Source organism: Phacochoerus africanus, chromosome 13 (genome assembly GCF_016906955.1).
Source record: "Phacochoerus africanus isolate WHEZ1 chromosome 13, ROS_Pafr_v1, whole genome shotgun sequence".
Lineage (NCBI taxonomy): Eukaryota > Metazoa > Chordata > Mammalia > Artiodactyla > Suidae > Phacochoerus > Phacochoerus africanus.
Window position 1 is genome coordinate 21,217,890 of NC_062556.1, and position 25,112 is coordinate 21,243,001.

Sequence of the window (25,112 nt, forward strand, 5' to 3'; positions counted from 1 at the left end):
TGATGCAGTAGTCAGATCTGCGTCATTTAGTCTGTTATCTTGATAGCAGTTATTGATTCAGATGGGGCCTTGTGACTGAAGTTGGCTAATTGGTGAATTCATATGTTTTGCTGCCAAAATATTAGTATGTTTGGTGATAGGGTTGCTGTTCCAGACCCTGTTGGCTTTGTTGCTTAATGTATTTTGAAATTCAGGTAATTCTGAATTCTTAAAATACTTCATTCCATGGGTATTAGCTAAAACATTGTGGTTCTTTAACAGGTATTTCAGCACGTGTTCCAGGATGACTAATTTAGAATACAGAATAATTGGATGGTTGCACCTCTAATTATTAGGTTTGCATTTAAGAGCAATAAGATGACAAACCCATTTTGTTCAAGAAATACAGGAAGGTGAAAGCAGACTGTGCTGTGCTCATGGGACATGTAATATCAGACCCTTTATATTTGACCGTGATAAGAGAAAGAGGGAAATTGTTTTATTTTATAAGGAATAACATGCACAAACAAGTTGTACATTGTAAAGTGGAAAAATGAGGAAATACAACATTTGAAAAAATGACCTGAGCTTTAAGTGTTATCAAAATAATTTCCTATATTATGATGAGGTAGGATAATGACAAAACATTAGAATAAAACATACTCCCTAATTTAAAATTTCACCACATACTGAAGCCTGCATTCGGTCTCTAGTACTTAATAATAGTAGTTGTAGATGATCTCTGGAGACAATATCAGAGTCGTGTTGAAGGACAATAGACAATGCAGAAATCACATGATTTCAGTATGTAGGGTAGATATTATGAAATACTTACATTATTAATGAAACTGATTGAGATGATTATATCTCTGGTTCTAAATCTGTTAAAAATATTGCTACAAATTTGCAGATTCTTTTATTTTTCACTATCAGTGCTACTGTTCTGAAACCCTTTTCACCTGTATTTGTAGTTGGACGTTATAAGATACTTTATAGACAGAAACCACAGAATATATATTATTCAGTAATTTAGAGAGAACTTTCTGTAAAAATTTTTTGATAGAGTACATACCGATGTATATTTATAGTGAATTTAATCCGCAGAAGATTCAAAAGTTGCATGGGATATGGAATAGTTCTCATTGATTGTTCCACACTAATATATAATTGTGTGTGTGTGTGTATTCGCATCTGTGGCATATGGAAGTTTCCAGGCCAGGGATTGAACCCAAGCCACAGCTGTGACCTATGCTGCATCTGCAGCAATGCCAGATACTTTAACCCACTGCATTGGGATGGAGATCAAACCTCTGCTTCCATAGTGACCCAAGCCACTGTAGTCAGGTCCTTACTCCACTGTGCCACAGCGGAAGCTCCCTCAGAACACATTTTAAGAATAAAAGTAGATTTTATTCCTTTTCTCCTTTTGTCTTATGTACAAATAGGAGATGGTTTACTCTTTTTCTTCTTTTCCTTTCCTTTCCCTTCCTTCCTTCTTTCCTCCTTCCTCCCTCACTCCCTTCCTCTTTTTCTTTTCTTTTCTCTCTGCTTTTTACTATTTTGTTCTGGCTGGTTCTATTATATAACCTTTTAGTGATTTCTTGTCAGCCTCTGTTGTTTTACCAGCAACTGTATATGTGTCATTTAGCAAGTAATACAGCATGACTTCACAGTAAATATGTAACATTTCGGGGGAATTATATACTAGAGTTCTTTACAAAGAAGACTTAAAAGAGAAATTAATTTGTATTTTAAGCAGCCAAACTTTATGTTTGGTAATGCCCAGAAAAACTTTCAGCGCTTGATGTCCTTGTGTTAATGTCTCTCATAGTCAGGATTTCGAGTGCTAATAAAAGTGAGTCACTGTGGTGGGAAGATAACTGTTCCTTGACATTCATTTTCTTACGGCTTAATTACATGTGGTTTGGAGTCCTTATCTTATGTAATAGAATATTTAATTAAATTTTATAAGCCGAATTACTATTGTCCTGCTTTGTCTATAGGCTCCTGTTATACCTGGAATAAAATGTATAACTTTGTTTCTGTTTTGTTTTGTTTTTTTTTTGGCCGCACCTGGGACATGTGGAGTTCCTGGGCCAGGGATTGAACCTGAGCCACAGTAGTGACCACACTGGATGTTTAACTCACTGAGCCACCAAGGAACTCCTAAAACTTTGGGATTTTTGCTGCAATATATGGACAACTTTCTTAACTATTTTAGTTACCTTTTTTGTTTAATCAAAATAGGGAAAATCCCCCTTTTAAAAACATTTGTAAAATTATTAAATGAGTTTGGACTTATCTTTAGGTGTAGGTAAATGCTCTAACATTAGCGTATGACAAGTCTGAGGTCAGCAATTATTTTTGAGAATCTACTGTAAACGCTGTAACCTTTTTCTAGTCATTTCAAAATAGAGTCACTTACAAATCCTATGTTGTATTTTATCCATTTTAAGCTTTACCTCGTCATTTTCACATAGGAACTGAATATAGTATCCTCTCAAATGCTGATTAAAGTGTTAGATTTGCACTGTGTCTTTTAAAATCTTGCTACTTCTTACATTTACCAAGTTCCCATTCTTCAGTAAAAGAGAGTACAGTCTTCTCGTTGTGATGCTACTGTAGAACCTTCATTTCCTCTACTTAGTAGGGAAATTATTATTTACAAAACTGATTCTTGAATGAAACAAAGATAAGTTAGAAATATTCCATATTATAGTAACCATCTCGTGTAGTTTCATAACTATAATAACCTGTGTTTATATATGTACTTTTTAGAAAGAATCTTCAAGAGGGAGACATAGGGAAAAGGAAGACATAAAAATCACTAAGGAGAGAACTCCAGAAAGTGAAGAAGAAAATGTAGAATGGGAAACTAATAGAGATGGTGAGTTTCAAAAATCTTTGTTTATATAGTCAGTTTATTGATTATTTATTTTGTAGAGTTTCTCTGGGCTTCAAAACACTTTTCCACTGTGACCTGTTTGAATCACCTGGCTGACTTGTGTCTATTTATTGAGTTAAAAGGCAGAAAATGGCAGATGGTGGTGGAACAAAAGCAAAGAAAGCTATTTGCACTGTGTTTTTCAACTTCCATCCTTTTCTTCCTCTAGAACTTATTGTATAGTATCACAGTCCTTTGGAATTTTATTACATTTGTAAATTTTTAATTTCTTCAGTATCAAGGTTTAAAAAAGCCTAAATGTATATTTGTTGCTTTGCATGAAATATTAAAAGCAAGATTTTTTTTAAACCTTAAGGACCTAGGAAAGTTATCTCTAGGAAATTGTTGGCTTCCATCTTTTAGAAGAAATCCAAATCAGTGATAATTGAGGGATTTGTCTCAAAATAAGCAAAGTCGTCTTTGAGTCATTGTCTTAACAGATAAGCATTTATTTTCCACGCCTTGAATGTTCTCTCATCTCTACTTTGACCTTCTGGAAGTGAGCATTATAGGCTCACACTGCCAAATACAGAGAAGGGGAACTCAAATTTGTTGAATGTGTTGAGTGTACTGGGCATTTTAATATAATTTCCTCATTAATTCAGTAGCTTTGTTACTTTGCTTATAGATGACAAAACTAAAGCGTTTAAGAATGTAAGCAACTTCCTCATTAGTAAGCCAAAAACTTAGGCCAGGTGTTAGAAAACTAGAGCTTGTGAGCCAGCCATCTGTTTTTGCAGTAAGTTTTATTGGCAAATAGCCGTGCCTCTTTACTTGGTTACATATTTTCTGTGGCTGCTTTTGAGCTAATCATGCGTGAGTTGAGTACTTGTGACAGCCAGGAGCCTACACACCTAACAATATTTGCTGTCTTTAAGAACTGTCTTCTGAAAACGTATAGACTAATACTCGAAAAGTACCTTAAATGGCTCTTTAGTAATTTGAGCATCAGTACTTTTTAAGGAAATCCATTCCATCCTTGTACAGTACTGTCTGTTAAAAAGTTACTTCTAAGAACAAATAGTAAACTTCTCTATTGACGAGTTCATTGGGATTTTGTAAATGTAATGCCTCCTACAAAAGAGCAGTAAAGGGGAGTTCCTATCGTGGATCAGTGGTTAATGAACCTGACTAGTATCCATGAGGATGTGGATTCAGTGGGTTAAGGATCTGGTGTTGCTGTGAGCTGTGGTGTAGATTGCAGCTCTGATCCAGTGTTGCTGTGGCTCTGGCATAGGCCAGCAGCTATGACTCTGACTCAACCCCTAGCCTGGGAACTTCCATATGCCACCAGTGCAGCCCTAAATAGACCAAAAAACAAACAAACAAACAAACAAACAAACAAAAACCCCAGCAGTAAAGGCAACTAAAATATCCCATGATAGTTAATTAAAATTATTTAACATATTGAAATAAAATATTACAAACTGTTCAAGGATAAATAGCTAACTTTTCCTAAATATTAAGGGATTAACTTTTAACACCCAACATTCTTTCTTTTCATTTTAATTTAGTTTACTGTTTGGATAAAAAAACATTCTTTCCAATGTTTGAGATACATTGGATGCTTCTTATTTTTAAAAATAGAAACTTGCCTGTTCTTGTTTCAATAATGCATGCTAGTTTGTTGAACATTTCAGAGGTTCAGAAAAGCTTAAGTCAGTTTGTTTCTTTTCTTCCTAGCAGCCATTGCTAACCTTTCTCCTTACATCTTCAGTCTTCCAACTCCTTTCTCTTGCTTGCTGTTTGTAACACAGAGATAAGGGAGCTCTATCCGCAGACTCTCAGCTTCCTGCCACCACACCTATGAGTTAGTCCTTGATTCCCATCTACACTTTACTTCGCTCAGAGGCCTTCCTCCTGTGGCGAGCAATTACATTCCCCTGATTTCCTCCCACCTCTGCAGTCTTGTTCACTTATTTTACTTTCTCTTTTACATCTTAACATCCATCTTGGCACATTTTCTCTTCTCCCCGTATTATTTTGAGCCATCGCCCTGCTTGTTCCCACTTTACAACCAAATTCTGCTGTTTCACCTCATATTTATTCAGTCTCCGAGTCATGTCTTCAAGAAAACTGCTCTTTAAGGTCACAGTAATCTCCTTTTTGCTAAATAAATGGAGCCATAACTTGTCTTTTTATTCTGTAACCTCTCTGCAGCATGTGACATTTCCCAGGGCCTCTGTCTTTTGAAGCACTTTCCCGTTAGCGTCCGTCTGTCACCCTTCAGGTTTTCTGTCTTCCTGTGCCAGCCCTTTGGCCTTACGTAGAGGCTCCTTGTATGCTCTCTGTCCCTTAAATTTTTTTTTTTTTTGTCTTTTGTTGTTGTTGTTGTTGTTATTTCTTGGGCCGCTCATGCAGCATATGGAGGTTCCCAGGCTAGGGGTCGAATCGGAGCTGTAGCCACCGGCCTACACCAGAGCCACAGCAACGCGGGATCCGAGCCGCGTCTGCGACCTACACCACAGCTCAGGGCAACGCCGGATCCTTAACCCACTGAGCAAGGGCAGGGACCGAACCCGCCACCTCATGGTTCCTAGTCGGATTCGTTAACCACTGCGCCACGACGGGAACTCCCTCTGTCCCTTAAATTAAATGCTGATACCCAAGGCTTTGCTCTAGACTATCATCTTTAAAAACCTGAAGTGATTTTACTACAAGAACCTTTTATATGCAGAGTTCTTTTAAAAGGTGAGTAAATGTCTTTTATAGTAGCTTTACATATAAAATATTCACATGGCTATTCCTTAGCTTTTTCTTGATTAAAACGCATAAGTTCTGATTATTGTGTATCTTTATGGATTAAAAGTTTCTGTCAAAAGGAATATCGAAGCATGAAGTTAGTCAGATTGTGAGACAACTCATTTAATATACTTACCTTCTGCATCGTGAATCTAAAGTGAATAGCGGTTTAGCTAGACTCAGAAGAAAATTTGTCTGTATGAGTAGTTCTCAAACTTTTTGGTCTCAGCACACTTTTTCACTCTTTTTAAGGACACAAAAGAGCTTATGTTTTTGTGGATTATCTGCTTCAGTAGTTTCCATTATTAGAAAATGGTTCTGAGAAATTTTTTAAATATCTGTTAATTAATTTAAGAATTACAGGAGTAAACCTAATATATGCTTTTATGGAAAATAGCTATATTTTGCAAAGCAAAAGTGAAAATGGAGGAGGTGGCAGTGTTTTACATGTTTCTGCACATCTTAGTTTTAACTTGTTAAAGCTAAAGTAAACTTCTTAACGGACTTCATGGAAGTCATTCTAGATTTTCACATTTGCTTCCACATTCAGTCTGTTAATGATATCACATATCATGTGACTTCTGGAAAATTTCATTATCTACTCAGGAGAGAATGAGTAAACCAGGCAAATAATGTAGTACTATAGAAATATTTTCGATCTTCTGGAACTCTAGAAATTGTCTTGGGCCTCCCCAGGAATCCTCAGACCACTCTTTGAGAACCACTGGTCTCTAGAAGCAGCTTCTAAAATTGTAGGTTGTCTCCCCTTTATTGAGACTTCTTTTCTTCTCAATTTCAATTTTTCTGTCTAGATGAAGTCATGCTCTCAGGGCATCATTAATGTCTGTGTATTAATGACTTTAGTATCTGGAGCTCTATTTCTCTAAATGACTACCAATGTTCTAGTTCTTAAGATATTTGTTGTGTTGTCTATAGATATATTTTACCAAATAACCTTCTTACTCATGCCTTGAGGTTAGTCTTGTCTCCTATATCATTCTCCACTTGAAAGCCAGAATAGTCTTCACAATGTTTTTTTACTTGAGTATAATCATATATTCAGAAGGGTGCATGAGTCATTTGTGCAACCATTGAATTTTCACAGACAGAACAGTTTTGGATAACCAGCACCCAAATCAATACAGAGAGAATTATCAGTATCCCGTTAGCCCCCTTGTCCTCCCCTCCAGTCACTGCCTCCCACCCCCACTTCCCAAAGGAAGCTACTGCCGTGATTTCTACCACCGTGGATTAGGGTTGTCTGTTTTTGAGCTCTATGTAAGTGGAATCTGTGGCATGTACTCTTTTTGTACTTCGCTTCTTCTGCTTACAGTATGTTTGTGAAATTATTGCACGTAGTTATAGTTCATGAATTCTCATTGGTATTCACAGTATTTCATTCTATGAGTACACCATAATTTATTCATTCAACTGTTGATAAACATTTGAATGATTTCTAGTTTTGGGCTATAATGGATAAGTTGATGCGATTATTCCTAATCCTCTCCTTTGATACGCATGTACCCATTTCTCTTGAGTTTATGCCTGGGAGTAGGATTCCTGGGCCATGAAGTTTGCACATGTTCATCTTTAGTTGATAATGTCAGGTCAAAAATGGTTCTCCTTACTTACTATGGTATTTTTTTGCCTTTTGCATCTTAGACACTCTGGAGGTGCGTGGAAGTATCTCACTGTGCCTTTAGTGCCTTTTGCTCAGTAACGAAGTTAAGTGCTTTTTCACATTTATTGGCCGTTGTACAACCCCTTTTATAAACTTTATTTAGACTTTTGCCTATTCTTTTTTATGTTGCTGTTTTTTAATTGCTGAATATTCTTTATATATTCTGAATAGGAGATGTTTATCAGATAAACATATTGCAAATATCTTCTCTTTACTCTTGTGAGTTAGAGTGAGCTTTTAAAATAATGAATTGGTTCATTTCATTCCCCTGTTTAAAATTCTTTGATTTCTCATTGCCTTGAGGATCAAGTACAAATTTTAATGAACCTACAAAACTTTTCAGTATCCACTTGCTTCCTGTATTTCCAGTCCCCCACCTCCAAGTCTTTGTTTTTTATTCGGGTCCTTAAACTTAGCATATTTGTTTACCAAAGTATCATTGCAATTGAAGAGAAAATGTCTGAACATAATTTTGTCAATCTTCAAGATGTGTATATCCTCCTAAAATAAGGTGTAAAGTCCAGAAATATAAATATTATAAGAATTAAATTTTTTGTGTAACCACACACAGAAGTAATCTAGTAAAAATAATCACTATAAAAATATTTCACATGTGTAATGTGTTAAGTGTATAATAATAACACTATATAAATGTATTATGAACTTCCATAAATATAAAAAAAAAGGCCAGTTGAAAAATTGGCACCCCCCCCAAATTGGGTACGTAATTCATAGAGGAGATAGAAATGGTATTATTACAGGGAATGCCAATGAAAATGAAGAGATAGAATTACTTATCCATCGCATTCACAGAAGTGAAAAGTACTAGAATTATCAAGTCAAAGTTTACATTGTAAAGCTCTTTGGAGTGTAGTTTGGTAATATTAAAAATAAAAATGATACTTACCTTTAGTCCAGCAAATCCTGTTTGAAAAATCTGTTCTAAAGAAAATACTTGCATTTGTGAACAAAGGTAGGTATCAAAATGTTCATTGAAGTCTTGTTTATAAGAGCAGAATATTGAAAACTAAATGTTTGTTACAGGAAAGTGGTTAAATTACGATATGTTCGTATCATGAAACGCTTTGTTAATGAAGGTATTTGAGCTGTATATATGACTTGAAAAGGTCTTTCTATAGGGCAATATGTGTAGAAGAGTATAAATATAAAGGCTTATTTTTATACCTGTGATGACTTGCATACAGTGGAGTGCTAGAAGAAAATTGTCATATTAAAGGATATGAATGTTCTTAAGGCTTTTACCCATAAATGCCAAATTATTTTCCAGGCTGGCTGTATTAGCGCACATTGCTACCCCCAGAGAATGAATGTGCCTTTTATCTGCGCCTTTGCCAGTACCAAATATTGTACTCAGAAAAAAAACATGGCTCTTGAATATATAAAGGCTTATTAATATATCATTTGCATTTCTTTTTGTGAATTGCCTGTTCATGTTCTTTGCCCTTTCTTCTTTTAATTAGTAGTTCTTTATAGGCAGAGAATGTCAACCATTTGTACTGTATATATTTTTGTTACATATTCTTTAAAAATCTCTGCCTTATTAAATGTGCTCTTCTGATCATATTTACTATTTTCCTGATGACTTAGAATCTATTTGAATTAGTTATCATACGGTCATTGTATTGGTAACCTTGAACTAGAAGATGAGAGACATTTTCTAAATACTAAATGGTTACAGGCTCTTTTATTTTTGAGTTCCATCCTAATGTTTTGTGCTTTCTGATTTCTTTTGTCAGACTGTCCGTTACAGTGTGCCTACTTCATAGCCCATCTTTTGTAAGCTAGAAGAACATCTTATTTTTGATTATAGCAGATATGTATAAAATTTGAATAAGTAGTTTCTAAGCAAAGGCTTGAGAGCTTTCCCTCTCATCAACATTTATTAGCTGTAGTGCATTGACTTGGACATAGGTTTTAATTGTTGACAGCCTCCCCCCCCACCTCCCTTGTGTGGTTAGAAATTGAAGGCTGAAAGCCAGTGTCTCATTTTTTACAAGTGTTCTGTATGGGTGATATTTCTACATAGCAGTCTGCTTTTTTTTTGTCTTTTTTTGCTATTTCTTGGGCCGCTCCCACGGCATATGGAGGTTCCCAGGCTAGGGGTCGAATCGGAGCTGTAGCCACCGGCCTACACCAGAGCCACAGCAACTCAGGATCCGAGCCACGTCTGCGACCTACACCAGAGCTCACGGCAACGCCGGATCGTTAACCCACTGAGCAAGGGCAGGGACCCAACCCGCAACCTCATGGTTCCTAGTCGGATTCGTTAACCACTGCACCACGATGGGAACTCTTTTTTTTTTTTTTAACATAGCAGTTTTTAGATGAGCAGAACATCACTGATAATACCTTCAGAAACACTGTAAATCATTTTTCTCAGTTAATTACTCTTTCCTTTGTTTTACCCTTAGTATTTATTTAGTCATGAGATTTTATCTGTTAATAATTTAAGAACACAATCAGAGCCCCCCTCTTGACTGATGTCAAGTGTCTCAGTGGAGGGCAAAATAGTAAGTAGGGAGAGCCACTATTCATTTAATTAAATTCAGGATCTCGAGTTGTTTTATCTAGTTAAAACTGTATGTCCATAAATATTTGATAGTTGCTTTCTGACTGAAAAGCGTGATTTAGTCTGTATTATGTACTTCCTGAACAATTGTCATCATACAACAATATGAGTAATCAAATTTTCTCACACAGATAATGGAAATATAATTACCCTCTCAGTTTTCAAGCATGAAATGATAGTTTGCATTCCAGTTTATTTATCTGTACATGACAATGATGGCTTCTTTGTGTGTGCTTTAAGTAACCAAGCCGGACTCCTTGTCTTTATTGTTTTTTTAGGTCTTCATTTTATTTCTTTACCCCAAGTTAAGATATGGTGATCTTAGTGCCAGAAGTATGGCACTTCAGTTTGTAATCAGTCAGGCCCGACGTGGCCCTGTGTTAGGATAGAAGTCAGTGAAATTTCATCTTCTAGACTTCCCAACATTAGTAGCAAATAAGGCGACAGTGCCAGTAGCCACTGAAAACTTCAGCATGTCGTACTGAAATAGTTCTGCACACCACTCTCCCTTTTTGTCCCCCTTAGCTGACCTTCATATTCTTTTCATTGGAAGCTATGACTAGAAATAGATACATGCTGTCAGATCTGTTGAAGAGATGGATTCGTTTTAATCTCAGGAACTAGTACACATCACTTGTGATGGAAATGTTATAGGTCCTTGAGAAATTAGCTCATGTACACATTAGTATTAAAATGATTTTTAGTTACAAATCAGTTATGATACTAATATTAAAAAAAACTATGGAAACAGCATTGTACACCTAATGTAACTTTAATTTAATACTAACAGGTCTTTAAGAAAATGAAGGCTATAACGAATCATGTCATATGCAGCATAAAATACTGAAGGCTTTGGTATCTTTAAGGCTTAGAATTTGTAGTTTAGGGTTTTAATTGTGTCTTTTAAAATTCCATCTCCTAATCCCTAAACAACCCAAAGTCACTCTCAGAGAACCCAGGGACCTTAATAATGTTTGGTTTTTTTCATAAGGAAAGTAGCCACATGTATTTTAATTCTTTATGGAAACAGTATATAATTTATCTTTCTAGAAGTAGGTTACTCTAATTGAAGAATCTACCATTTTAATTTGTATAAAAATAGTTGAAAGTTTTTCCCCAATTTTTGGTGTGGATAATTATAATAGTTTCTGATGGAGTTCCCGTCGTGGCGCAGTGGTTAATGAATCCGACTAGAAACCGTGAGGTTGCGGGTTCCATCCTTAGCCTTGCTCAGTGGGTTAAGGATCCGGCGTTGCCGTGAGCTGTGGTGTAGGTCACAGACACGGCTTGGATCCTGAGTTGCTGAGGCTCTGGTGTAGGCCAGTGGCTACAGCTCTGATTTGACCCCTAGCCTGGGAACCTCCATATGCCACGGGAGCAGCACTAGACAAGGCAAAAAAAAAAGTCCAAAAAAAAAATAATAATTTCTGACAAGTAATGTAACTTTTATTTTAAAGATTCTGACAATGGAGATATTAATTATGATTATGTTCATGAGTTGTCATTGGAAATGAAGCGTCAGAAGATACAGAGGGAATTAATGAAGCTGGAACAAGAAAACATGGAGAAAAGAGAAGAAATTATTATTAAAAAGGAGGTATATATCCTATTTGTTGAAATATGCTAGTAATTAGTAGCAACGTGGATATTGGTCAGAGAACTCATTAGCTGCTTGCCACATCTTAAAAGTTGTATTTGGATATTGATACTTTGCTCAACTTACTATATATATATCAGTCAATTCCTATGTGTTAATCATTTACTCTTCACATTACTCTAGTAGATAAATAGGATATATTTTTGTTATTGAGCAGGTAAACGAAACTGAAGTCCAGTTGCCTGCAGTCACCAGCTCTTGTAAAATGGGACTTGAATCTGTGTACATCTGGTTTTTATGCCCATACTATTCCTGGAATACTTGTTTCTTTTCTAAAGAGTAGAAAGAGATAAAATTTATTTGAATATAATTTGTGATTTTTTTTCTGAGGAGATTTTGCAATTCCATAATTTTAGTGTGCTTTATTGATGTTAGCATTGTGTTAAGGCAGTTAATTAGCATATTGGTTAACAGCATAGGTTCAGGAGTCAGACTAATATTAATGTGTGCTGGTTATCATAACACTTTTTCTTTCATCTGAGGTTGGTATGATTTAAAAACACATGCTTTGTTGTCTGATTTAAACAACCATGATTGGGAGAGTTTCTGAAGTGACTTACTGAATTCTTTCGAAAGGTTTCACCAGAAGTGGTTAGATCAAAGTTATCCCCGTCACCTTCTCTCCGAAAGTCTAGCAAATCTCCAAAGCGAAAATCAAGCCCTAAGTCATCCTCTTCAGCGAGCAAGAAAGACAGGAAGACAACTGCAGTCTCTTCTCCCTTGCTGGACCAGCAGAGGTCAGTAAGGTAAAAACGAGTGCCAGAGTGAAAGAGCTTTTTCTGAAGGGATATTCAGAAGAATTACTTAGTAGATTACATAAGGATACCTTTAATACATTTGTTATTTAATGTAAGCTTTTTTCTTCTAATAAAAAAAGTATGGAATTTTCCATTTAAAAGAAAATTAGAATAATAAAAAAAGGTCTATGTCACATCTGTATATCCTTCAGAGCTTTTTTTTTTTATTAAGAAATAAATAGCAGATACATGAATTTGTCATTTAGGATACTTGTTCATGTGTGTTTATACTTTCATAATATGTATTATCTTACAATACGTAGTATTATTTTTATCTACTTAATTTTACTATATATATAACTTTTCTTCTGCAACTTTTTCACTTAACATTTTTTATATTTTTCTGTCTTGATATATGTAGCCATAGTTCTTTCGTATTGGTCTTTATATCTTTATCTACTTCTGTGTTGAACGTTTAAGTTGTTTCCAGTTTTTAGCTCTTACAAATTATGCACCATGAACAGTATTCTTGTCTCCTTGTGTACATGATCAAGAGAATAAAATCTTTATAATATATATGAAGCAATATGAATATATTATTAGTAGCCAGTTGAAAAAATAAAAATAGAAATAAATTACATGAGGAATTGAGACTGAAGCAAGAGACTTTTTTTTTTTATTTAATGTTACTCTGGACTATTTACATTTTATTTTAATTAAAGGGCATATACTCCTTTTATTTAAACCTAAAATCCTCTTCCCAGTATTTGACCAGTTGGCAAACTCTGTCTATTTGAATCCGTAATGGAACTCATATGTGTGGTCTTTTCAGTCTTGTCCTTATTTTTGTCGTCTTCCTCCTGCACTCATCCACTTTCAGGCTTTCAGTGTCTAGCTCAAATTCTGTCTTTTCCATTAAGTTTTCCCATTTCTCCTTACTGAACATAATTTCTGTTCCCTTTGTATACCTATCAGATTTTATTTTTACCTCTCAAAACGAATTGCTGTTTGCATTATATTTTAGCTGTGTCTTACAGCTTCTAATTAAATGCATAACATGTCTTACAACCTCTAATTAAATTTAAGCTCCTTGAAGGTTGTGATCTTGATGGCTCACTATTCTGAATCCTCACGGCACCTGCGTTGCCTGGAGCTCTGCACTGTGACAAGGCATGCTGTAAAATTGACTTGATTCTCTCCTTGGCTCCTGGGATTGAGTAACAGGGATCTGAAAAAAGTTGAACTGTAGAGTGATATGATTCACCCCATTTGCTTTTTATCTTTTTGACTAACCAATTATATAACTTCCTCTCAATTCCAATTGCATTCATTTCTCCAAAAAAAAAAAACCCAGGTATCAGAAATACTCCTTTTATTTTCTTATCTTTTCTATGTTTAAAATCTTTGAAATTTAATATCTTCATAGGAAGTTTTGATAACTGTTTAGAGGAAAGGGTTAGTTTCATTCTGTTCTTTTTTTTTTTTTTTTAATATAATTTTAAAAATTTTCCCCCTGTACAGCAAGGGGGTCAGGTTATCCTTACATATACATTACAATTACATTTTTTCCCCAGCCTTTCTTCTGTTGCAACATGAGTATCTGGACTAAGTTCTCAATGCTACTCAGCAGGATCTCCTTGTAAATCTATTCCAAGTTGTGTCTGATAAGCCCAAGCTCCCGATCCCTCCCACTCCCTCCCCCTCCCCCTCCCATCAGGCAGCCACAAGTCTCTTCTCCAAGTCCATGATTTTCTTTTCTGAGGAGATGTTCATTTGTGCTGGATATTCGATTCCAGTTATAAGTGATATCATGTGGTATTTGTCTTTGTCTTTCTGGCTCATTTCACTCAGTACGAGATTCTCTAGTTCCATCCATGTTGCTGCAAATGGCATTATGTCATTCTTTTTTATGGCTGAGTAGTATTCCATTGTGTATATATACCACCTCTTCCGAATCCAATCCTCTGTCGATGGACATTTGGGTTGTTTCCATGTCCTGGCTATTGTGAATAGTGCTGCAATGAACATGCGGGTGCACGTGTCTCTTTGAAGTAGAGTTTTGTCCGGATAGATGCCCAAGAGTGGGATTGCGGGGTCATATGGAAGTTCTTTGTATAGATTTCTAAGGTATCTCCAAACTGTTCTCCATAGTGGCTGTACCAGTTGGCATTCCCACCGACAGTGCAGGAGGGTTCCCTTTTCTCCACAGCCCCTCCAGCACTTGTTATTTGTGGATTTATGAATGATGGCCATTCTGACTGGTGTGAGGTGGTATCTCATGGTACTTTTGATTTGCATTTCTCTTATAACCAGCGATGTTGAGCATTTTTTCATGTGTTTGTTGGCCATCTGTATATCTTCTTTGGAGAAATGTCTATTCAGGTCTTTTGCCCATTTTTCCATTGATTGATTGGTTTTTTTGCTGTTGGGTTGTATAAGTTGTTTATATATTCTAGAGATTAAGCCCTTGTCCGTTGCATCATTTGACACTATTTTCTCCCATTCTGTAAGTTGTCTTTTTGTTTTCTTTTGGGTTTCCTTTGCTGTGCAAAAGCTTTTCAGTTTGATGAGGTCCCATGGGTCATTCTGTTCTTTTTGGTGTAGTCTTCTCTTACTGCTTTGTTACTAACTCACTTATCCATTCATGAATATTGAGCACAAATACTCACATTGACTTAACTACTGTATTTTCTGTATTGTAAGATACTTTAAGATGTAACATTGGAGTTCCTGCTGTGGCGCAGTGGCTTAAGGATCTGGCATTGTCTCTGCAGTGGCTCAGGTTGCTGCTGTGGCATGGGTTCAGTCCCTGGCCTGGCACAGCAGATTAAGGAACCAGTATTGCCACAGTTGTGATGTAGGTCTCAGCTGCAGCTCAGATTCAGTCCCTGGCCTGGGAACTTCCAAGTGCTGCAGGGGCAGCAAAAAAAAAAAAAAAAAAAGGAAAGAAAGTACCATTAATTTAATGAGAAGCAGAAAGACCTGGCAAACACTACATTAAAGGTACAAAGAAAACATCTGGGTATAGCATTTCTGTAGACATGCTGGTTACACTGCCCAGAGTGTGTCACATCATCCTATTCATCATGGATCATATTGTTAACTGTTTGAAGACATTGAACAGCAAGTAAGGATGAGAATTTCGGTTAAAATACAGTGGATTGTTGCAACCAGTGCCAGTAAGTCAACTGAGGTGACAGTCAGGTAAACAAACTCTTTGGTCTTACGTGGTGGTTATCACGTTGAGTAGGTAGGAGAAGATCACAAACAAATTAAAACTCACACTTCTCCCTGAAAGTTGGCAATTTCCTTTGACATTCACTGTGAGAGAGAACGTGACAGTAAGCTTTATGCTGATATGTGAGATAGTGTGGCTTAGGATCCACAAATGTATTATTGATTCTGTTCATCTGCATTGTTTCTTAGTGTTTAATTAAGAAAGTTTTCTTTATAGTTTTTTGTACAGATACGTAAAGTATATCAAAAGCTGTTAAAAAAGAAATAGATTTGGGGAAGAGAGAGGCTCTAAAAATGATAGAAGTAGATAACTGAGCTCTTTGCCAAAAATAGGAGGTGGGCTCTGTGCCACTGAAGAATAATTAGTTGTCTTCAGAATGCACAAAACCAGTTTTGGTCCAATTTTCAGTTGGAAGGCACTTGCAAACCCTATTTCTGTAAAATAATTTTTTTTTCCAACTACATATGTTTTTGAAGGTATTTGAAGAAATTCTGTACTTTAGAGAAAGTACTGGCATAATCCTGGTTGTTAGAGTAGCTTACTCCCAGAGTGTGAATTTAACCCAACAGAAATTTATTTCTCATTCAAGTAAGAAATGAGTTTTTTCTAATTAATAGGTGACTCTCCTGTACATGGAGATTCAATAACTAGGCTCCTTTTGACCGTGACGTCACTTTTTTGGGGGTTGGAGGACATCGAAGATGGATCATGCAAAGAAAAAAATTAGGGTAGTTTACAGTTACCTGGAGTATGAGGGTCTTTTATTAGGCCCGGAAGTGATGCACATCACTTCCACTCACATTCTTTTGACCAGACCTTGGTCATTTGGCCACATCTAAGTTCAAAAAAGCCTATACAGTATGGTTCAGCTGTATGACCAGGACAGAAGTAGACACCAGCTAGCTCTGTCACGGGCAGAAATGTGAAAATACAGTTTGTGTCAAGAATTCCCCTATCATTTATCTTGAAAATGGTTTTTAAAGTAATTTTTGATAGTATCGACACCAGCTGTTGATTAGTGTTGTCTTTTAAGTAGAAAAATGTTTAGAAATGCAGACACTTATCACTTGTCTTAATGAATACATTAAAAGTTTGAGTCATCTCATAAACGTACAATGAGACGTGGCTAATAATGGTTTTTGGCAGAAGACAAAATGAAAAGTAGATTTGGTCGTGTTTTAGTAATTTCTCACTTCCAAGGTGGTTGACCTTGTCTATGATAATAAGAAGTAGGGATAAGGATGAAGAGAGCTGAATTCTGATTGTCCATGATGAGTCAATTGCTTTTATCTGTTTTTAAACTTTTTTTTTTTTCTTTTTAGGGCTGCACCTGCTGCATATGGAGGCTCCCAGGCTAGGGGTCAAATCAGAGCTGTAGCCAGCCGCCAGCCTACACCAGAGCAACAGCAATGCCAGATCCAAGCTGCATCTGTGACACACAGCTCACAGCAGTGCTGGATCCTTAACCCACTGAGCGAGGCCAGGGATCAAACCCGCAACCTCATGGTTCCTAGTTAAATTCATTTCCACTGAGCCACGACGGGAACTCCTGTTTTTAATCTTACCAGCAATTTTGAGGAAGATACTATCAATTGCCTTTTTTTTTTTTTTTTTTAATAGGTAAGGACTTTTGGGGTTGGGGAGCTCAAGGTGATAGGAAGTAAATTCTAGAACTTAGGTTTAGTCATCGTGTATAAATATCAATAGCTAGTGAAATAAGTAGCTGTTGAAAACTTATCAGATGTGTGAAAAGAAAGGGCTTCTTAAAAACTCCGTACCAGGCTGACCATTCAGTGTTGGAGTAAATAGGAAAAAAATGAGTAAAATGAGTACTGCTTAAAAGAAAATGTGCCGAATTTGAAAACACATTTACAATATTAGTGAAAGGAGAGGTGGGAATAATAAAAATGAGACAATAGAGGAGAGATCTATGAGATGCAGTAACATAATAAAGGAAACCAGAGAGACTCGGGTCATGGCGAATTGATGAAATAAAAATAGGAAAAAATGAGTAAAAGACGTAAAGTTTCAGATTGAAACAGGCACTGAGTGCTAGAAAAGGTTAAAAAAAAGAAAACCTAGATTTAGCTTGATGAAATTTTTAGTTTCCAAGGGATAATATTTTATAAGCATGCCAGCAGAAAAGCCAGGAAAAAACCTGCATAGGAAAAAAAAATTGTCTCTCTTTGGATTTTTCATCCAAAACACTAAATTAAGGTATTGTAACAGTATTTATAGAGCTCTGCGGGAAAAGGTTATGACATCCAAATGCTGTAGTAGTCGCTCAAACCATTGTTAAGGTAGGAAGTGAAGACAGACGATTCGTAATGTGTAAGGGCTCAAAGTTATGTGCCATGTAGATAACATGATTTTAAGAGCCAAATAAAAAAGCTTAGTCTAGAGCCCAAAATCAATTCTAGGTAGAGTATCTGTGAAAGACAAAATTCTAAAATTTTAAAAGATCATCTCTGTAATCTAAGAGTTGGAAAAGATTTAAATGAATGTTTAGGATTTAAAACAAAGATTTAAATGAATATTTACTAACAGTGCTTAGGGTTTCATATATAGATGATATACTTGTTCTTGGTAATGCTAGAAACGTGGAAGCCATCTAAAAAACTTATCAATGTGAAGTTGTTTAAAGAAGTTATAGAGCCTGTCTATTAAAGGAAATTCTGTATAGTCCTGAAGGATAATGATCAAAATCCACTTTTTGTTATAGAAAGATATCCATGCTATGTTTAGTACCAAAATTTTTTACAAGACATTGTATTATGATTGTACATATGGTAGGGTGTGGAGGGAAGAGAAAGAAATACAGAAAAAGTGTGGACATATATCCCAGGTGTTAATATTGGCTCTCCTTGGGTAGTGGGATTATAGGTGATTTTTACTTTTCTATCTACTTTTCTATAATCTTAAAAAAATTCAGTTCATGTAGTTGTTTTATTTTTTGCTTTACTTTATGATATTTTCTTTACTGAAAGAATCTATTCCTGCTCCATCTCTATCTTTTAAAATTAATAAACTGTTAATATGTAGCAAGTAAATCTTTGCTCACTTCTGTTGTTTTTTCTAGATATTGATTACTAGTATACAGAATAATAAATGGCAAATTATTGAAAGGAATGCTACCATTTTTAAAAAGTGCTCTGTTAACATGAGAAAAAATATTCATTTGACCTTCTACAAGTTTTCAGATTTCTGATAGCATTGTGTTACCCTCAGGAATTCAAAAAGCAACCAAAGTAAGAAGAAAGGACCTCGCACGCCTAGCCCACCCCCTCCTATACAGGAAGATATTGCTCTAGGGAAAAAATATAAGGAAAAATATAAAGTAAAAGACAGGATAGAAGAAAAACCAAGAGATGGAAAGGACAGAGGGCGAGATTTTGAAAGACAAAGAGAAAAAAGAGATAAGCCAAGGTAAGTAGGATTGCATATTTTAAAGAATCTGACATTCTTAGAATCTATAATTTTTCGTACCAGCCGCACCATTTTGCGATCCCACTAACAATGTATAAGAGATCCAGTTTTTCCATATCCTCACTGACACTTACTATTTTCTTTGGATTTTCTTTTTTTTTTGGTCTTTCTTTCCTTTTCTAGGGCTGCTCCCACAGCATATGGAGGTTCCCAGGCTAGGGGTCTAATTGAAGATGTAGCCGCCGGCCTACACCACAGCCACAGCAACACCAGATCCGAGCCACGTCTGCAACCTACACCACAGCTCACAGCAAGGCTGGATCCTTAACCCATTGAGTGAGGCCAGGGATGGAACCTACAACGTCATGGTTCCTAGTTGGATTCCTTAACCACTGAGCCGCAATGGGAACTCCCTCTTTGGAGCTTCTAATCCATGAGATAGAATTTATTTCTGGGCTTTATTGCATGGAATTCTGTTTCATGGATCTTCTAATCCATGAGCACGGAATGTCTTTCTGTTTGTGTCTTAATTCTTTCAGCAGTGTTTTGTAGTTTTCAGTGAACAGTCTTTGACCTCCTTGGTTAGGTTGATTGCCAGTTTCATTTCATCCATAGATATTTAAGTATGTATGTCCAAAAAAGAAAGAGACTTAAAAATATACAGCCACTATACAAACTACTATATATAAATAAACAGCAGGGTGCTCCTGTATAGCACAGGTGCTACTATATAGCATATTTGATATCCTGTAATAAACCATAATGGAAAAGAATATGGAAAAGTGTGTGTTTATGTATAAATATATAACTGAACAGTTTGCTGTATACCAGAAACTAACACAGTGTTATAAATCAACCATATATATATATATATAAAATCGCTGTACCTCTATTATACCTAAAAGGAAAAAAGAATAATGTTAATTTTAAAATACAAATTTTAAAAGCATTAATGAATTTATAATGTCTTTTATAGTATCTTCCTAGTTAGTGGACATTAGCACATATAATTTTACTAAAGTATGCAAATCTTTTAATATTAAAATGGAACCTTTGTATTCAAGTTGGGAATTGTTTATCTGAGGTATTGTCTCTTTTTTTTTGCATTTAATTGAGCCCTGTCTACAGCCACAAAAGTATTATGTGAATGCCGCTTTAGACTAAGGATATAAAATTAAAGCATGTAAAAAAATGTGTAGTATAGTTGAACATAATTTTATATAATATGCTAAATTTTTGGTAGACGTGTTAAAAATGAAATAGTTTTATAACTATCAAAATAACTCAATTGCATTGTTGGGTGTGTGGGGGGGAGCATTTTACATTTAGTTCAGTTGATGAAGGCATGGGCTCTCTTTTGTGGATGTGATATTGGTAAAGTTTGTTGAAGTCAGGAGAGAAGCTCCTGTTTTGTAGCCAAAATCTAGAGCCGTATTTATATCCTTAAAAATTGTGCTCTTAACCCTTTGCATATCGTGCTTGACAGAGTTCAGGACTTGAGAGGAAAATTGTTCTCAGGCAGTTGTGGAGAGGTTTTCAGTAGGAGGAGGTGGTTGGGAAGTTAGCCCCATTCTAATAATTGGTCCAATCAGAAATGCCTAACATGGCATTTAGAGGCCAAAAATTCAATCTGGTATGAAGTATGGGGCTGTGTTGTATGTAGTGAGATTCATGAACTTAGGTAGATACCCAGCTACACTCTCAAAGTCTCTCTCTGACTGGCTGTGCTTTGGTGCCATCTGGTGGTAATTTTTTTTACTGACAGGAATTTCTGGAGTCTCCCTTATTTGACACTTGCTTTGTTGGCCTGAACTGAGATTTTGTGTCTTGAGAAATTGGACTGGGGACTTGACAGCCGTTCTCCTCCGTCTTTCTCAAGACTGAGTTGCTTGCTGCTTCTTGCCAGGAGCTGGTTCTCTCCTTTACCTCCTCACCGCTCTATCGCATCCCAGGAGAAAGTAATAATTTCAACTTGCTCCACCAGGTTGAGGATAGGAGCCAGTTGTCTGAGTTTTTGTTATGCTCGTGTGTATTGTTTCTGCGCTTTATTGCATTTGGAATACTGACTGTCTTACTCTTCGAGTTTAAAGACAGTCTCTCCAAGTGCCAGGGATACTGACTGTTTCTTCTGACTCTTTTTTTTTTTTTGGCTTTTTGCTGTTTCTTGGGCCGCTCCCGCAGCATATGGAGGTTCCCAGGCTAGGGGTCGAATCAGAGCTATAGCCGCCAGCCTACACTAGGGCCACAGCAACGCCAGATCTGAGCCGTGTCTGCGACCTATACCACAGCTCAAGGCAACGCCAGATCCTTAACCCCATTGAGCAAGGCCAGGGATCGAACCCACAACTTCATGGGTCCTAGTCGGATTTGTTAACCACTGAGCCACAATGGGAACTCCAGTTTCTTCCGACTCTTGATCACAGGGGTAGGTATAATTTTTAGCTCATTTAATCATGTGACTGCACAAGTTCATGTAAGGCCCTTGAATCAGATTCTGAAAAATTGTGTAATTTAAATGGCAGATAATTCTGGATTTGAATAGCCTTGAAAGTTGTGCTGATAATAAGGCTTAATTAACATTCTTCATTCTTAAATTGAAATTTTTTGAAATTAATTCATTTCTATATAAATGAGAGATGAAATCAAACTAAGATTATTAGTATGTGGCTTTGTATTATGTAGAACTTTTTATGAGTTTGCTTGAATCAAATCTGTTTTTTGTTTTGCTTTGTTTGCCTTTTCTAGGGCCGCTTCCTGTGGCATTTGGAAGTTCCCATGCTAGGGGTTGAGTCGGAGCTGTAGCCCCTGGCCTACACCAGAGCTGCAGCAGTGCGGGATCTGAGCTGCATCAGCAACCTACACCACAGCTCACAGCAACGCTGGATCCTTAACCCACTGAGCAAGGCCACGGATGAAACCCGCAACCTCATTGGTTCCTAGTCAGATTCGTTAACCACTGCGCCACGACGGGAACTCCAAATCAAATCTGTTTTTTAAGTACCATTTGTTTATGAAGGAGGCTTCTTTCAAAAGATTCTCGCAGATAAAAGTCTTCTTCTAGTTTCTCTAGGTTGTTGAGTTAGAAATGATTCTCTTTCTGGCCAGTATTTGTTACCTGCCATAAAGGGAGAGCAAGCAGCTAGGCCTAAAACAAATTGTCGCACAGAGCATTTTCTTTCTCCATCTTCATGTTTGTTGAGGAAGTAAGATCTTACTAGATTTTTAAAGACACTTTGCTGCCCCAAACTCTCCACTGATTTCTTTTATATTTAGAATAAAATATGAACTTTTATCCTGACCTAGAGGACTCCATATGCTTTGTCCCCTGCCTGCTTTCTGACCCTCTCTCATAAACTTTTCATTCTCTCATAAATTGTAGTTACACTTGTCTTCTTTCTGTTCTTTTTATATATCATCATCCCTCCGGCCTCCTTTGTGGCTTTTGAGCCCTTAGAATAGAAAGCTCTTCCCTTAAATTTTCAGCTCTTAGCTCAAATACCATCTTTTCAGTAAAGGTCCTTTCTTTACTAAACAACCTAAGGTATTCCTCAGTGTGCTTTTTTGGGGGACCTAACAGTTTATATTTCATTACTCTGTTTTATAGGCTTCTATGTTGCATTAATTAGCTGAAATGGCTTTCTTTGGTGGTGGTGAGCTACTCCTGGACTCTGCAACTAAGACAGACTGGTTTTCAGTCCTCTCTGGCCCAGTTACCTCAGGCTTATTGTCATAAAGATGAAATGAGTTATATACATAAAGCACTTAGAACAGTGCTATGGGCATAGTGGCAATGTGTGTTACCTGCTGTTGTTAGTATTATCATCATCATTTTGTTAGTGATTTTGTCTGTCTGTCTTCATTTCTGTATCCTCAGTGCCAAAAATAATACTTGGAGCATAAAAGGTACTCAGTTAATATTTGTTTAGTGAATGGAAATTACTTTTCTTAACTTTTCTTTTTCTCTCTTTTGAAGTATAGTTGATTTACGTTATATCAGTTTCAGGTATACAGCACAGTGATTCAAAAATTTTATAGACCGTATTCATTCCGTTTAACATTATTGTAAAATATTTGCTGTATTCCCGGTGCTGTACAATATGTCCTTGTAGCTTATTTTTACAAATTTTTAAATTATAGTTGATGTGTGATGTTGTGTCAATTTCTGCCTGTAGAGCAAAGTGGCCCAGTCATACATATGTGTATATTCCCTTTCTTATATTATGCCCCATAATGGTCTATCCCAAGAGACTGGATTAGTGTATTTATTTTATACATATTGGTGACATATCTTTTAAATAAAAAGAAATTCTTATGTAAAAGAATAAAACCTAAATATTTTGAAATGTGTATCATATTGTGTTCTAACACTGAAGATAGAGTTGACTTTGGTAGTATCCATAGTCTATTTTTTTTAAGTATGCTTTTTGCATGATGGTTTTAAAGGTTGAATTATGAATGTTAGTTAAATAATGTAAGCATATTTTCATATGTAAGAATAGAAATTTTATTGAGAGAAAAATTGGTGTTACTAATTTTAAGAAAGCCTAGAGTAGGAGTTCCCATCATGGCTCAGTGGTTAACAAATCCAACTAGGAACCATGAGGTTGTGGGTTTGATCCCTGGCCTCGCTCAGTGGGTTAAGGATCCGGTGTTGCTGTGAGCTGTGGTGTAGGTCGCAGACGCGGCTCGGATCCCACATTGCTGTGGCTGTGGTGTAGGCCAGGGGCTACAGCTCCGATTACACCACCAGCCTGGGAACCTCCATATGCCATGGATGCAGCCCTAGAAAAGACAAAAAAGACAAAAAAAAAAAAGCCTAAACATTGATTTTCACCTATAGGTGAAATTACTTGAATCTTGAATGAAAGGATCTTTCATTTCAAATTTCATGACTTTTCACACTTTTCCCCTAAATGAAAAATACCCCGAATATTCTCAGTCCACATCGTGTCCAAATTATAATAGTGTTCAAAAGCTTTTGATTGGAATCAAGGCAGGCTAAGGATTGGCCTTCCCTATGTTTTATACCTCACAGTGCACTTGCTGACAGTATGTACATTTCTGTTTTAAGACCTTAAAGGCTTCTCTTTGTGCAGTAAACTTTCTTTTGTTCTTTATTTGAATTTCAAATGTCACCTCTTTTTCCTCTCAGATAGGAAACCAGCTAGTTCTAGAGCATAAGACTAGTTAATCTGCTATTATTACTATTATTATTACTCCTCCTCCTAGTATTCTAAGTATAGGTGTATTTTACTGTATCTCTGTATTAGTCTAGAAGCCTTGGTACTAATAGTTTTGGTTAAATTTCAGGACAGTTTTATTACTTAGAGTCACTTATTTTCTATATGCAGAATGAACATAGGTCTGGGTCCCTTAGGCTTACGTCCATAATTTGACCCATCTTTTTGTGGTAACAGATCCTCCCTCTCATTTCACTATTTAGTCATCAGACTTTTAAAAGAATAGGACGGAAGAAAATGTAAAGAAGCTGTCTCACTTAGCCAACTTGGACTGCTGTTACAAAATATCATAGACTGGGTGACTTAACCCACAGGCATTTATTTCTCATAGGTGCAGAGGCTGAGAAATGCAAGGTCAGGGTGCCAGCAGACTTGTTTCAGGCCCACTTCCTGGGTCACAGATGGCTGATTTCTCACTGTGTCTTCACTTGCAGGGAAGAGAAGGAGCTCTTCCTTTTCTTGGAAGGACACTAATCCCGTCGTGGGAGCCCCACCCTTAGGACTTCATCTAAACCTCATTAATCCCGAAGGCTCCACTTCCAAGTAGCATGACAGTGGGGATTAGGGCCTCAGCATGGAAATTTGTGGGTGGGAAGTGGCTCAGCGGTTTAAGGATCTGGTGTTGTCACCTCTGTGGCATGGGTTCGATCCCTGGCCTGGAAACTTCTGCACGCTGCTGGGGAGGCCAAAAAAAAAAAAAAAAAAAAGAAAAGAAAAGAAATTGGAGGGAGGACACAAACATTTATTTGATAATGGGTGATTAAATTAAATCAGCAATAAACTGTTTTTTCCCCCCTGAAGGATAGGTAGGAAGAAAAAATACGGTTAAAATGCCAAAGCCATAACACATTGGTGCTCTGTCCTTAATATGATAGCTT

The 25,112-nt window shown here is 36.5% G+C and overlaps 1 protein-coding gene across 10 annotated transcripts in view; it reads left to right on the forward strand.

Annotated features, from left to right (window-relative positions):
• The window catches only part of ZC3H13 (zinc finger CCCH-type containing 13), a 100,361-nt gene that overhangs the window by 26,301 nt on the left and 48,948 nt on the right, over positions 1–25,112 (forward strand). For 6 of the 10 annotated variants that reach the window (XM_047756524.1, XM_047756521.1, XM_047756523.1 and 3 more), the window contains exons 5-8: positions 2,758–2,866; positions 11,394–11,533; positions 12,170–12,339; positions 18,797–18,994. In XM_047756524.1, the coding sequence (XP_047612480.1) occupies positions 2,758–2,866; positions 11,394–11,533; positions 12,170–12,339; positions 18,797–18,994 (617 nt within the window). The remainder of the gene's footprint in view (positions 1–2,757; positions 2,867–11,393; positions 11,534–12,169; positions 12,340–18,796; positions 18,995–25,112) is intronic. The other 4 variants (XM_047756526.1, XM_047756530.1, XM_047756527.1 and 1 more) reach the window with 1 other exon arrangement.